Source organism: Calypte anna, chromosome 10 (assembly GCF_003957555.1).
Source record: "Calypte anna isolate BGI_N300 chromosome 10, bCalAnn1_v1.p, whole genome shotgun sequence".
NCBI classification, from domain to species: Eukaryota; Metazoa; Chordata; class Aves; order Apodiformes; family Trochilidae; genus Calypte; species Calypte anna.
Window position 1 is genome coordinate 4,983,155 of NC_044256.1, and position 15,541 is coordinate 4,998,695.

A 15,541-nucleotide genomic window follows, 5' to 3' on the forward strand; every position below is an offset into this window, starting at 1 on the left:
ATTTAATTCACTTTCTGTAGGGAACGCTTGAAGTTATTTTGCCAATACGAGCTGTTCTAGCTGCTTCTGAATCTTCGTGAGGCAGAAACGGTGAATTGAAGTACGTCTAAACCAGTTTCAGCCAAAAAAATCCTCGTTCTGTTTCTTCACTCAGAAATTTTATTAAAAATGTGTATATTATATATTTTAAATGTGTATATAAAAAGAATAAATTAGTGAGGATTTGTTTCATTTAATGTTTTGTACAAATCAAGTCCTGAATTGTGCAAAGATTTCTAACACTATCCTTTCTTTTCAAACTGCACTTGAAGTATTTAAATAATACTTTGTTTAATGTGTTACCTGTTAATGAAGACTAATACCCATATACTTAAAGTAAAGTATGCACTGAAGTCTAAGAGAAAACAGACTTTGGACTGATCATTGTATGTAAGTTTCATATATATAATGCTGCTATTGAACTTGGTTACCAGATTTTTATAAAAAGAACAATCTTAAATAAGAAATTAGCATATATTCTTGCTTATGCAATCTTCTGCAATAATTGTATTGACATCAAATACGTTAGGATTGAGTCTGAGGTTAATAAATGAACGTTTTAACTTTAGACTGAAACAGATTTTGTTTGTATATATCTAAACAGTGCATTCAAAAGTTCTAAATTTATTTAATTTACATATTACTTTGAAATCAGCAGTGCAACAAAGTCATAATCAGGGCTGTCAGTTTTACTGCGGGAAACTGTTGTATGAATACATATAAAACCCTCTGATTATCTTCTAGTAGCGATGAAGCCAAGTGTTCTGTGTCCCAGTTTCAGGAAAGAAGATGAAAGGGATGACAAATACAGCACTTGGGCTGCATAGAGGGGTTGCTTGACCTGCCTAAACCTTGCTGCATGGTCATGTAGCTGTACACCTAACTCACCCTCCCAGCCCCCAAATGAAGAATGACCAACAGAGCTGAAAGTGTCCTCAAGATGTGTTCTCAGTCATCCTCCTGCCTCAAGGCACAATAAGCTATTATGAAAATGACCTCGATGGATGATTGCCTAACCTGTTCTTAAAACTTTAAACACAGATTGCACACATTCCTCAGACAGCCTTAGTCTAGTTCTTAACCTTTTTTTGAGTGTCTAGATTAAAGCTAAATTGCAGCAAGAGATTTCTTATTCAAAGTGAATATAAAGGACCAAAGTCCTTTTCCTTTTGCAGCATCCTTCTTACATGAGCTAAAGACTCATACTATATTTTTGTTCAGTCTTTTATCTTTTTACTTGAATCATGGATTATTTCCTTTTTTTAAATCAGACTTCTAAAACAGGACCTTTTGCTGTTGCACCCCTGTACTACCTGTCCAATCTTTCCACTACTTTTCAAAGTTACCTTGGTGACACCACTTCTGGTTGTGCATCTTAGTGGGATGTAGGCCTTCTTCAGCCTTAGGAAACTCTTGATATGTTAAGCTTGTGATCCAGTCTACCTATGGGTTTCTTTTCTGCAAGTTAAGATGTTTCTTTTCTGTACAGCTATTTCTTTTATGTTTATAGAATCCCCTCTCCCCACAATTAATTCCAAACTCAGCTCTTCACTTTTGCTCTTTGTAGTACCTCTTAATTAGGTGTCACTTGCATAATCTCTGAGCCTTTACCCAAGACATTACAATATTGAAATGTATGAGGAATAAGGATATAAACTTAAAGTTTGATTGTAAACTATTAATAGTGAGCCTCTGAGTGCAACCGGTTTTGCACTAGATTTATGCAGCTTCTGTCCAGATCAAATTTCTAATCTTCCTTAACATAGTGTCAGTGGAATGGAGTGTCAAAAGCCTTGCTGAAGATCTTAAATTTATTCATGTCTGTGGAAAGATAAATGCAGATTTCCTTGGTTTGAAAAGCTTGTGTACAAATCATGTTGATTGCTATGCATCACTTATTTTTCAGGTATCTACACGTATTTTAAATTTATCTACGGATTTTAATTAACCTGGCTGGTTTCTAATTCACTGATTGTTTTCTTAAAGAAAAAGGCTATTTGTCCTTTTGTAGTCTCTTGAAATATCTACCAGCTTTCAAAGAGAAGATTGTTTTATATCATTAAGTGCTGAAATTTGTGGTAAAGTTTGATGAGGAAATGGTAATAGACTTTCAAAAAGGAAATGTTTGGCCCAGATATTAAGCAGCAATAAAGACAAGTCCAAAATTGTGCAGAATGGTGCTCCTGTGAATACTTTTCTCTCTTGTATATGAGACCCTGAAAATTGTGAACACCCTTAGATTTTTAGTGTTTTCCCTGGGCTCTGTAATTTTGCTTTTTTCCTGCATAGATGATTATCCCAATGTCAACAGTGCTGACCAGTCTTTCACTAACCTTGCACTGAAACTGTGGAGGACCAAACACAAACAGCAGCTATTTAATCTTTTACAGATTAATGCAGTCTGTATGCTCTGCAATTTTAACATGATTTGGCTCTGTAAAAGTATAGGCATACTCAGCATCTTTGGAACATACAAATAAAGGCAGGAACTACTTGTGTAGGGAAATCTCCTGGCTAGAGCATTCATTGAACAGGCTTTTTTCCTCTTCACACGGCCACTCATTTGTCCATATCCCCTGCTAAAAAACCTCTACAAAGAAGTTTGTTTAAGGCAAGGTGTGGTATTGGGGGTGCTTCCAAATAAAGGTCACTTCCAAATAAAGTACCTACAAGTAAACAGGATCCTGGCTCGTATTATTTTTGCATAATATACTGGTGTTTTTAAAACTGATTGGTGCAATGTGTGTGCTCACTCTTAAGCATTTGCTTGTTTGCTTCAGAAATCCAAGTTTCAAATACAGTATTTTGGATTCCACTTTAAGTGCTGACGGCATCAAAGCCAGCTATTACAGCAGTGAATGGTGCAATGACCTTTTTGGATCTAACTCCTTAAAAAAGAATGAGACTTTGGGCTGCTGCTAGATTAATTGAAATCAACGGAAGAGTCCCTTTGCTTTGAAAGGGACTGTGTCTTGCCCCGGTTCTCACCTTGCTTTGCCTGGTTGCTACAGTTTCAAACTTTGCTTTTAGCAATTAGTGATACCAGTCGGACTGCATTCAAACTTCTGACCAAGCTTACCTATAAAAACGAATAGCTGGTATGTTTCCTGCACTAGTTCTCCTGCAGACAAAGCAGGATGAATAAAGCCATTTTCAGCCAATGTCTGACAAAAGATCCATTGTAAGATTAAGAATTACTGGTAATTTATTATGCATCACTGCTATAAAAATAATTTTTTTTTCACTCCAGATGTAGGTTTCTTTTTCATGTATTGATATACACTCATGAGCAGTCAGAAGAAAGTTATAAAAATGAGTTTCTGATCTCTAAGTAGCTTGTTTCAATTCTACAGAACAGCAAGAAGAGCATAATCTACTTGTAAGTAAAATACATTTTTACTACTGGAAGTATATGTATATCCTAGGAAATGGCAATTGAATTTCTTAGTGTAAAATGAGATCATTAAATGCAGAATCCTTTTGTTTGTTTTAAACCTAATTGCTCCAAAAATAGCTGCTGATTCATCCTTCAAATGAAAAAATTTATTTGCTCCTATTATACAAGCACTGAAAGAATATACAGGAATAGCTCATGATCCTTCTGTTAACAGATTGGTGGCATATTTGTTTCTGATAAGAAAAAGACTATTAAAAATGCCATCAACAAAGTAGCTATTTCTAAATAATTATTTATACTACGCCTTCTTAATAGTATGACAGCTACTTAAAATACCATAACTGCTTGAGACCTTAGTAAAAATGTGCGTAATTTCTTAAGTACATGTTGTGAGAATGCTTTTTCTAACATTTTAAAGCCTGACCAGGCTGTACAATATGAAATTAAATGAGTGACTAGTATCACTGTTTTCCTGTAATGTAGGGTATTGTGTTCTTCTTTCAGTCTTAAAAATCTATAGTTACCTTAATGGTTCAATCAAGTGGTTTGTTTGGTTCTTTTTTTACTTCAAATGCATCAGTCTTCCTTTGTTTCCTACTAGCAGTTTTTCACAACACAAATCTTGCAGCGTTTTTTGGCTTTCTTATTTCACCAGGTTTCACTGTATGATCTTTATCTGGGCTGACTGAAGCTGTGACTATTTGTATCACCTGAATACCAATACCACCATTTTTGTGATATTTTTTCTGTATTAAACTCAGAACACACTATGACAAGAAGCTTTATAGTTTATATTACTATTAAATGCAAATTGATTTAATATGAACTTCTAAATATATATCTGAGTATGTTCCATTTTACTTCTACACAACTACCTATGTTCATGTCTCGTTTAAATCACTGACTGCAAGTGATTTTGAGCTCCACCAGCAGCAGGATGTGTGACAAGATAGATGCTCCTGCATATAGGCAGGAGATTTGTAGGTGTATATTGTGCATCCTGTCCTAAGCACTAGGAGGTTTGCACTTGACAGCTCTGAGCAAAGCCCTCTCCATCTGAAGGTGTGGAGCTTGCAGCTTGGCCCGTGCTGTGGGTTCCAGAAGCTGGTGATTGCATCTGGAAAAAGCAGTGCTTTGCTTTCATCCTTGAGCAGGCAAACTGGAACAGCACCCCTGCACAGAGCTATTTAGCTGAGCTGCTGAAGGTACCTCAGGATAGGGGTTTGGTTTGATTTTTGTCCTTTTGCCAAAAATGTGAAGTGCAATCTCCTGCTGGTTGGCATAGTTTGATCTTAGATAAGATTGGTTTCTTCTTTGTCTTTAGCTCTGCCAGGCCCTGGGGTGTGCATATAAATGGGTTTGTTTAGCACTAGTTAGTGGTCGAAGAGTTCATTATGAATTGATGACACAGTAGCCAGAAAGCTATTCTGAAACTTGCATTTAGATTGAATCGATTTAACCTTTTAGTTTTCTGTAGGGAGGAAGTATTAAAAGGAGAGCCTTTTGGTTTTGTCCAAGAATTCAATAATATATTTTCAAGACAGTTGTCAAGCTCCACAAGATTCTAAAACAATGGCCAAACTAACTCTAAAAATATGTATCAAAGGACATAGGTAGAAGTTAAAAAATATTAAAAACTATTTTAAATTAATGGTGAATAATTCTGTGAATGGAAGCTCATTTTCTGTCACTTTAAATTATAAACTGGCTAGTCAGTAATTGACAAACTGATTTCTGTCACATGTAAGGATGAACTGGCCTACAAGTTACTAGATTTTTGTCAGCAGGCAGCCTATAGTGTAACAGGAATTAGGAAATCATAGTAAAGATCCTAGGAATTGTGCCTTTATTTTAATTTACCCAAGCTCTACCATATCTGAGACAGTTACAGCATTTCATCTGGTCACTCTGCTCTGGGAGAAAGTCAAGATTATCTATACTTACCCTGCACTGTTTTTTAATTTGTGAACTGTCTAGCTACTCTGTAGCTCCTTTAATTTTGTTTTTAAAATAATCTTTGTGTCTCTTTCAATTGGTGAGCTTAGAGCAACTCTGTTTTCTCTGCCAAAAGATACCTTGCTGTCATATTTGTTATGAGCATTCAAAACAGTTATTCAGTAAATAGGTGAATACCTAGCTAGTTGTTAGTTTTTTTTTTTTTATTTTTACAGGTAGTAGCCTCCAATCAGCTTAAACAAAACACTCCTCTGCCTCATTCCTTAGGTAAACCTTCCAGATTTCATTTGCTTCCTCTCATGTCTGCTATGATCCCTTGAGTGCCTGGTTAAGATTACAGCATATGTTCCCTGAATACATATAAAAAAGATAAAGTAGTTTTAAGACCTCATGAGGGATAATTTTTATAACTGCACAGAAACCTCTCTGATAAAAATATTTAGACTAAAATATTGCACAGTCATATTTGCTTCTTTTATGTGTACATCAAGCTGGCTCTTGGTCATTTTCTTAATTGCATATTTTATTGAATTCTCATCCTGCCACCTTCTACCTGACAAATACTTACTGTTTACCAAAACTCTTAGTATTCAAGTGCACGTTCTATATATTTTACTCAACTTTTTCTCACGTTTCTTCAATTACTGTAGTCATCAGGGTCATTCCGTTCTTCCCATATATTGTCTTTTTTTTCTCCTTTGGTTCCAATCATTAATGAAAAATATTAAAATTGCTTACACAACAAAGCCATTACTGACCTCTGTTGAATAAGATACAACCTTCTTTCCAATGTCTGTTGTTTTCTATTTAGTGTTTTACTTGTGTTTTTCATTTTTTCACAGCACTCCATTCTCCCCAGCCTCAGTAGCTGATACGTGGCCCAGTGTCTTTGCTGGTCTGGCTGAATGCGACGTGCTGCATATTCTGGATTTAAAAAATAAAAACCAAATACACAGTAAAAACTATGTAGAAAAAGGTATCACATTGATGCTGGGTGACCTGTATTTTGTCTTTATTGCAAACTGAAATGATTTAGTATTTTTCTTCTGGAACCACACATTGACCTGTGATCCTTTTCTCTGCCTTCCCTGCGAGTCACACTTTTTCCTGTGCTCTCACATTATGGATAAAACAAAAACATTTTTAATTTTCACATCATTTTTGCGGTTTCACACCTTTTGCATTTTGTTTCTACACTTTTGCTGTACTTGGATATTCCTTTGCTTAGTAATGTCTCTAGAAACCAGGCATTTATTGAAGCAGAATCTTTCCTTAAAGCCTTTTTTCCTTGTTTGAGAAATATTCCCCATGTTGTTATACCCAATTTTTTTGCTTTAAGGAAATTCCTTCAGTAACTCATGAATAGTCTCAAAATGCATGTTTTCCTGATGGCCACCTCTTTTGTGATGATGCATGAAGGCCGTTTAGCTCCTTGAAAAAATGTAGGAACGCTTGTACACCGATGCCTGTGCTGGCAGTGCATTCGGAGGAAGATCTTTTAGATCAGACTGCACCTTTCTGCTCCAAAACCCTGAGGTTTTTGTTTCTGTTCGTCACTGACTCCACAGAGCCCTTTTCTCTCCGGTGTTTTGAGCTGGAAGTGTTTTGTGTATGCTCGGAGGGGAGGTCAGCTCGTGTAGAAAGATCCCGTGGCCTTTAGCGAGCTGGGCAGTTCGGAATTTATCCCTGGCTCTGCTCAGGGAGGTTTCCCCGCGTTGTGCCGCCGGGTGCCCCGCGGAACCGGCGTACCGGGGTAAGGAGAGCGGGCGGGCTCACCTCCTGCCAAGTCAGTAAGTGCATTGCTGCAGTAAATGCAAATTAAATCCCTGTTTCTGGAGGGGGTAAACGCGATTTGTCTGCATTGCCTGCCAGCCGCACCTCGGGTTCGGCTCCGGGGAAGGCAGCGGGATCCACTGCTGGTGCAGCTGTCCGAACACCGGGCTCGGTGAGGGGGCCCAGAGAGGGCTGACAGCCGCGGGCTCAGCTCTGACAGCCGAGCTCCAGCGCAGCATCCCGCAGACACGGCCGTGCGACGGACCGGACATCTCCGGTACAGCTACAGAACCAACGGGTCCGTACAGGAGCTGGGGCGAGAAATGCAGCACTAGTGACAGCGAGGCGGGCCGGGACAGTGGTAGTTGCCTGCTGCCGACCCGCCTAGGCTACGTTCCCCGACGTCTGCTCGGATCTTCCCTCTCCGTTCCGGACAAGCGGACGCCGAACCGGCACCGTTCCGCAGACCGGCCCGGGCGCTGCAGCCCCGCTGCGCGACGCCGCTTCCGCCCGGCAGGGGGCGCGGCCCCGGCAGCGGCGGCGGGCGGGAGGAGGGGCGCGAGCCGCCGCGGCTGCGCTTTGCGGGCTGCTGTAAAGCAGCGCCGAGTGTCGCGCTGCGCTGGGAGGGAGCGGCGGCGGCGGGGGCTGCGCAACAACAAAACGTCGCCCGCCTCGCGGCGTGTCACCGGGGCCCGGGCGGCTGCGGACCGGCCGAGGGGCAGCAAGGCACCGAGGAGGAGGCGGTGGCGTCTCGGGCTGCGCCAGGCAGAGACGCGAGGTCCCTCCGGTGCCCGCCGGGGCCGCTTCCTCCCCTCTGGCCCTGAGGTAGGGCGCCGGCGGCGCCCGCCTTTCCCCCCTCGGCCTTGCTGTCTCAGGTACGGGGGGCGGCGGGCGCCGCGGTCCTGCCCCGCGGGGCGTTATCTCCTGGCGGGTGGGGCCTGCCGGGGCTGGGAGGGGGGCGGCCGGCTCCCCTCCTCTCCCCAGCCCCGCCCCGCCCCGCCCTGCCCCGCACCGGTGGGGCAGCCGTTGTGGGCCCGGGGCGGGCCGGGCCGGGCTGCCCCTGGCGACGGAGCTGTCCGGGGGGAGCGGGGGCAGTTCGGCGGTCGGGAACTTCACGCCGTTTGTATTTATGTATGTATGTATGTATGTATGTATTTATTTATTTATTTTCAGTGCCTCGTTGACGCACAAAGCAGTATCATCACTGCGGGAATCCGCAGCACTCTGCTGGGTTTGGTCTCCTTCAAAATTTGTCACAAGTTCTCCCTTACGGAAACGAGTTTTATTTGTGTGCGTAATAGGGTTTGTCATAACGTCATTTGTTTTGCTTGCAAAGTTGGTATTCTGTTTCTTAACCCATATTAACAAAAAAATCATTGTCGATTGCTTTTTGCCTGATAAACAAGGAAGCAACGCTCATTCAGAAATGTAGGCCAGGATCTTCAGAGGTAGCCAGGTTTGTAGCAGTTCTTGAAATGGACAAATGTTAAGGATCTGTTTTTAAGTGTCTGTGTTTCAGTGGTTAGAGCTAAGCCTACATTCGTGGAATTTTTGTTTTGTTTAAGCAAGCTCTGCCATGGCTTGAAGTGATTTTGTGAAAACATAAGCAAGTCCTGATTGCTTTAGTTGATTAAATGATAGCCTGAGTTCCCAGTACTCAAGTACTCCTCCAAAGCAAGGTATAATGCAGGAGGCAAGAACTTTATTTTAATGGAATTACTTCAGAATTGAAATACAAGAATTGATTACTTGGCATGGAGGCCTATGTAGCATTTATCAGAGGGCAATATCTGTATTATAAACTTAATAAAGGAAAAGTAGGTTTTCAGGTAGTGAAATAAGTCCTTACATCTTGTTGTAACCAGTAGAAAATTCCAAAAATAGTTTAACACCTAGTAGAAATATTTTTAAAGAAAATTAATATGAAAAGAATTGGAATATTTTGTCATTCTTAAAAACAAATTAAAGCTTCTTACAATTCACATACCTGTCATCCTTGGTATCAAAGTAGTTTTCCACCAGTTTAAATGCTTTTATTTATCTTTTTGTTGGGTTAAGGGATTACCTGAGGAAAAAACAACAAACATAAAAAAATAAAGATCAAGAAAACTGTTAACAAAGATGGTCACTCATTCAGTTGTGTCCTCTTGCTGAGGTAGATAGGGAAAATTATAATCTTGATTAGTTTGATCAAGTGAACATCTGTCTCATGCTGTCATCCACAGTATAAAATGACCTATGGAATTCAGAGATGGGAAAGGCTGTGTGCACGTTTTGCTTTTTACTTTAGCTAAATAAAAATGTAGAAGATACCAGGGTTCCAATTTTAAGACTCCTGAAGTCTTGCATATTTAAAGATCTTTCATTTTTATTGATGGTTAAAGCTCTGGCAGCTATAGTTGTGGTTATATCTAATATTAGGAGGCCAGGGGTGAACAACAGCCCTTAGTATTTGGCCGTATTTCGTGTTTTCTTTCAAGATATGGGTGGGAATGTTCTGACCTTTCAGAAATGTGTCATTTATGAAGCAGTGGCTTTTGTAAAAGTGTGTTAAGAATGTATCTTAATATATTTTTGAGGGGTGCTTTGTCTTCCAGTTAATAACTTTGTAGACCTATGTAACCAGATCAGTTATAACAGTCTCCTCTTTCAGTGGAGATGGCCATATTGCAGTAACATCTAGCTGCCAGCAGTTACTGCCTTTTTTTCCCCAAGATGAAGAGTCTTCAGTCTCAGTTGTTTATATTTCCTCTAATGATGACAACATTCTTTTGGGAAGATACAGGTAATAGTGTCCCCCTCCCCAGCTGATGAACTGTGGAGGCTTAGATGTCAGACAGTTGAATAAATGGGGAAAAAATGCTGGGGGGATGGGATGAAGGAGGTTTTAATTCACATGTAAACAATGGGGATAGTGCAGAGAGATGGATTTGCTGTAGGCAGATGTTGTGTACAGATTTCCCTGCTTTACTAATGTGCAACCTCCATTAGGTCAGTTTTATCATCAGATATTTAGTACTTTAGCTGTTTGCTTCTGAGTGTGATTAAGAAGAAACTTAGAAATATGAGAAGATACTTAGCACATACACACAGCACTTATACAGCATTGGGGTAGGATAATTACTCCCAGTCATAGTCTCTCGAAGTTTTATCAGAGTAAGTGACAGTGATCTGCTGCTTCCAAAGTCTACAGTGTTCTCAAAAGAAATGTGAAATTTATTCTTGGAAGTGTTAGACTAGTGACCTTCCTTCAGTGTTTTTCTTGGTGGGCTGATGTCAGACCTAACAGAGACCCCGAATGGAGCAGAGGGAAAAGAAGGAAAACATTTCTTTCAATAACCCAAAATTTTGCTAACAAGATTATCTTGCTGTTTTGTATAGCTTGTGCTATTTGGAAAAGTACTTACTGTGAAGTGATGTCCTCCTTATTAAGTGAAATCTGAGAAGGCTGGTTCATGGCTTTACTAGCAAGACACTTGCTTCTCATAAAGCACAACCCTAATACTTGGATGCTATCAAGTAAGATGTTTGCTTTTACCCACTGCCACTTGGCTCTACTGGGTAAGGAGTGGAGAAGTTTGCTATGCAGTCCTTCCCACTTGAACTGGTGGGTCTGCTCTGTTCAGTATCTGAAAAATCCTCTGCTTCTCATAGGTTTCCTGAACATCACAGAACTGTCTTAATGGTTATTTCGTAGTTCTCGTTGGCAAGGTTCTTGATAGCAGTTGGAGCTTTCTAAAGTAGTTGTCTAAAAGACATCTTTGTTCCTCAAAACTTTATCAAGAAGTGTCTGCAGAACCATGCAGCATTAATAAGTTACATTTACCTTGAAAGTCAAAACTGCCAAGGGGACAAATAAAAAATTTAATACATTTTTGTTGGATTTTTAACTTGGAACATCTCTAGCTGTCTCTGGAAACAATACTCTTAAAGTTGGTTGAAGCAAAATTCCTAGTTAAGATCTTAAGCTCCAATAAAAAAGTGTATTTTGTCATTCTTCTGTAAAGCTACAACTCCTTATTCCCAAGTTTGTTGCTGTTATGTTTGTCTTGGAGTTCACTGAAGCCAAAGCATTCCTGATTTCCAAGACATAATCCTTATGTTTTAAGTTCATGATTTACATAGTGTTAATAGGCTGAGTTTGAGCATAGGGCAGAGCAAAGAAAGGTCTAGACTGAAGAATGTGCTTTTGAACACCATTTTGTGTCTCAGGTCCACCTGCTTGCATCCATTGTGCAAAGCCAAACATATTTCTTGCCCAAGTGGGCCTGTGCATGCTAATGCTTCATGATGCTTGATTGATTCTCGGGTTTCTATGGGTGCCTTATGGTTGTGGGCTGATCCAGGGTGTAATGTGGAAGAACTAAGTTGTTGCTTGTAGGACTCTATGCAGAGTTGCTCTTAGCCTGCTAGCTCATCTAGCTGAGGCACTTACAGTTGCACATGCTCTTTGCAATTCATCTGTTCCATCTGGCAGGACATAGATTCAGTCCTGGAGAAGAGCTCATCTGTTTGTAGCTGTCCTGTCTTGGATTAAATTAGAAATGAGAGACAAGAAACTTTGAATAGTCTCTCCATAAGAATACCATGATGGTTAGTCTCAGAGGTGAATGATAACGTGGCTTAACAGAGGCATTCTATAACTATTCTTTAGGCGACCTGACATTTCTATTGCAGGATAATGACTTTACTAATATGAGTTGACTTATGCATGAGGAAACCAACCTTGAAGGTCTCAGAATTTTTTTCAGAGATAAAATTAAGGTGGCTTTGCTGGTCCAGAGGATGGATAATGTTGGTTATAATACTTTACAATGCAGTTACTGTGATCTGACTTATCTTTGAGATGGCTTTGCAAAGGTTAGTGAGAGTAGTATTGTACTTGAAATGACATAGTTTAATAGCACTTTCCAAATCAGTGATGGTCTTGGAATTAACTGCAAGGAGTAAGCCTGTCTGCATTGCTGTGGCTCATTTAACCGTAGCACTCCTCTGCAAAGCACAGAAAAAGTCTTGTCTGGGCTGGATATAATGGAGTGTCTTTGGGAGAACATAGGCAAGAGGCTGTCTCTAGAATGTTACCATGCAGTTAGTAACTAGTACTAGGCACGTTACTGTACCCTTTCTGTAGGGCAAAAGATAAGTATTATTCTCAGGTAGTTTTGTTACTAAAAAATTGGAGTATCTGTCATCACTGTGGCTGCAGTAAAGCAAACAAAGGAAATTAAGAGTGGTTTATTGGTATATTTCACGTTTTCCTGTAAATTAAGATGTGCTTGGTGCTATATGATATCGAAGCAGACATAATAAGAGTTTTGGATTACCTTCTCATTGTTGCTGTTTTATAAAGTTGCATAGATATTTTACTATCAATTGTTTTATTTTCTGGCAAACTTTAGAAGACCAAGAGCACAGTTTGTCTCATGAAGTGGTGAAAATGAAGAACAACTGAAAGTGAAGAACAGTGCAACAAGGTTTAAAAATCTGATTGCAGTTTTTTTGCTGATAGTGGAACTAAATATTAGAGAATAGTTTTCTTACTCCTTACCCTGCATGGTACAGGTTGTCCCTACTTGATAGGAATGAAATGAATGGGGCATGACAGCCTCTTGTAGACTAACAACTGGATGTGTTGGGGGTTCATTGCTGCTCAGCAAGTTCTTAATTTTTGTTGGAGGAGAGCACTTCATGGCATTATGTTTGGGGTGCAGCTTCTCAAATGGCTTCAAGTCTTCTGTTAACCTCCTCTGCATCAGGGTCATAGAATAAGTCTTGTTTGGCTCTCTGCCCTTGAGAAAGGGAAGTAATAGTACTTAAATTATCTCACTGCTACTGAAGGTCTTATGTGAATTTCACAAGCTTTTTCATTATCTTGTTTCTTGGTTTCTTAATTAATCTGATGGAAGAGCCTTGCCAAAAGAATAAAGTTGTTTTAATTGGAGGAAGAAAATTACCATTGGTGTTCCAAAATACAGCTTGTGCAATAGTTCCATTCACTGGTGCATTCTTTGAGCTCTTGATAGCCATATTGGCCAGGTCAAAAAGAGTCCAGTGGTAGGACCAAGTATACCCAACGCAAGATTTCTTTGTGCATAGCAAACCTCAACAATGAGGATTATCTCATGAAGAAAAGAGTACAAATAGTAGCTTGTCAGAGTAAAAATACTGTTAAAAGTTACATCTAATAAAAGTCATATATTAGGCAATGGATGTAGTTTTAAGAATAAATTGTGAGTTCAATGAACATATGCAGAGAAAGTAAGAGGGCAGAATAAAGGAACTACAAATGCAACTGAAATTTCCTTTCTGAGATAATCTTCAGTATTCTCTTGCCCGGTATCATTCCAGAAGTGGTCACTTGGGGTGATTACGTAACAGGTCTAAGCTAGCATGGAATTTCTATGGAAGTGGAATTGCTGGGTTCTTTCTGAGCTTAGGTTCCACAAGCTCTTGGTAGTTCTGAGACCTGTCAGTGCTGAGAGAATGTCTGTCTGCACTGGCCTTTAAGCTCAACCCCACTGGATACCCGAGCTGCCTGTGTGTTCAGGGTCTGAGAAGTGGATTGTGCACCAGACAAAAGAGAAAGAAATCACCGTGTCTGTAATGAGAGAGGAGCAGGAAACTGAAGGTGGGGAAAATGAGGACATAGACTAACTGCTTTGTAAGTGAAGCTTTTTGTTGGCTGCTTTTTGTGCTGTTGGCTAGAAGTTGAGTTAGTTGCTGAATAAAGTGTTTGGCTAGCTGGCTTATGTGTGTGTATTGCAGTAACAGGATAGAGACCAGTAATGTGGGGTTCTGTGAGAAGCCTTGCTTGAGATAGGCATTTTCTGCAAAGTGGTCATCTGGTCGTGTGTCAAAAGTGCTGTGTACTTACTGCAGCCAAGCTCAAGAGAATGGATCAAGGTGCTTTTTGACAACTTAAAAAGGAAATATTTTCTTGATGGTGAAGGGAGTTGACTGTATTTTAAGATCTAATTCCAAATACATTTTCAGATATTATTACATATTTGTGTGCATATGTAATGAGTTGGATCGGTGTCTAATCTGGCTGGGAAATTTATTTTTCAGATGGATGAGCTCTACATTCTGGTTCAGTGCATAAACATTTCTAGAAGAGCATTAGAGATGTTCCTTTAAAGAAGTGGTGAGGGAGGGAGTAAAGAGGGAAAACTTAACTGTTTAAGTAGCACAAGTATTAAATTTATACTATAGCCTTATTCATCTGAGGCACAAAAAAGCTATACTAGTTACAGTAAAGAATGCTTAAGTGTTTCTGTAGGAACCAAAGTCTTTTGTCACTTCCTTCTGGGAATTTGAATTAAAGGCAGAAATGCCAGATGAAGTAAGTTGAAGGTGAAACTACTACTGAGGTTCCTGTTACCTGTGTCTTTCACTAGTCTTCCAGTTCAAAAATTTTTCTTTGTAATACTCTTTGAGGCTAATGTTGCATTGTTGTACATTGACAGCTTAATATTTTGACAGAGAGGGGAACCTGCCTGGTACCAGCTATTAAGGAAACATGTAATATGATATTCCCAGTTTCTGTGGTAGGATAGTGTCAAAGGTACATGGGCTGAAAATAGCTTTGTAGACTACACTATTAATGTATAGTGTTTTTTTTAAGAAACTATAGGTAAACAATGGATTTCTATTACTTTACCCCAAAGTAATAATGTCCTGTTCTCCCTTTTTATGTCAGAAAAGAACCATGAATTCTAAGCAACTGATTTTTGTAGCTCAGTTGTCACCATACTGTACCATGGAATATGTTAAAGGTATTTGCTATCCATATATACTGTTATGGTGGAAGATGTAGGCCTTATTTAAATGTGCAGTTTATTTGATGTTTATTGGAACTATTTACCTGAAACTTGTACAGCTTCTATAAGCAGTAGTCTGTAAAACTGTCATGCTTAAGCATCAGGAAAACACATACTGTCTATACATTTTTCAGGCATCATACATTAATATTTGTGAATAATTGAAAGTTACAATGTTTTCACATACTGTGAGAGAACTTCTGTTCAATACAAGTTATGAGTCAACTTTTGGTTGGTTAATATTCAAGGACCACTTCTGAGCTCTAGACCGATGCATCCCAATGGGAAGGAAATCAAGAAAAGGAACTAGGAGACCTGTATGGTTGAACAGGGAACTCCTAGGGAAGCTCAAATGGAAGAAGAAAAGCTATAGATTTTGGAAGGAAGGGCTGGCCACTTGGGAGGAATATAAGACTGTTGTCTGAGAATGCAGAGGCAACTAGGAAAACTAAAGCCTCCTTGGAATTAAACCTTGTGAGAGAAGTTAAGGACAACAGGAAGTCTTCTTCAAATACATTGCAGATAAAACCAGCACTAGAGGCAATGTAGGCACTGC

At 39.7% G+C, this 15,541-nt stretch overlaps 1 protein-coding gene and 1 long non-coding RNA gene across 7 annotated transcripts in view; both read left to right on the plus strand.

Moving 5' to 3' along the window:
• The window catches only part of LOC115598823, a 7,674-nt gene extending 1,302 nt beyond the window's left edge, over positions 1-6,372 (plus strand). For 2 of the 3 annotated variants that reach the window (XR_003987954.1, XR_003987952.1), the window contains exons 2-3: positions 21-100; positions 815-944. This is a non-coding gene — a long non-coding RNA (uncharacterized LOC115598823). Of the gene's footprint in view, positions 1-20; positions 101-814; positions 945-5,607; positions 5,660-6,234 lie in introns of those variants that run through there. The other variant, XR_003987953.1, reaches the window with a different exon arrangement.
• Positions 6,373-7,835: 1,463 nt separating this feature from the next.
• The window catches only part of RNF111 (ring finger protein 111), a 37,838-nt gene continuing 30,132 nt past the window's right edge, over positions 7,836-15,541 (plus strand). For 2 of the 4 annotated variants that reach the window (XM_030457363.1, XM_008493886.2), the window contains exon 1: positions 8,223-8,296. In XM_030457363.1, coding sequence (XP_030313223.1) covers positions 8,295-8,296 — 2 coding nt within the window. In that variant the 5' untranslated portion in view covers positions 8,223-8,294. Of the gene's footprint in view, positions 8,041-8,222; positions 8,297-15,541 lie in introns of those variants that run through there. The other 2 variants (XM_030457365.1, XM_030457364.1) reach the window with 2 other exon arrangements.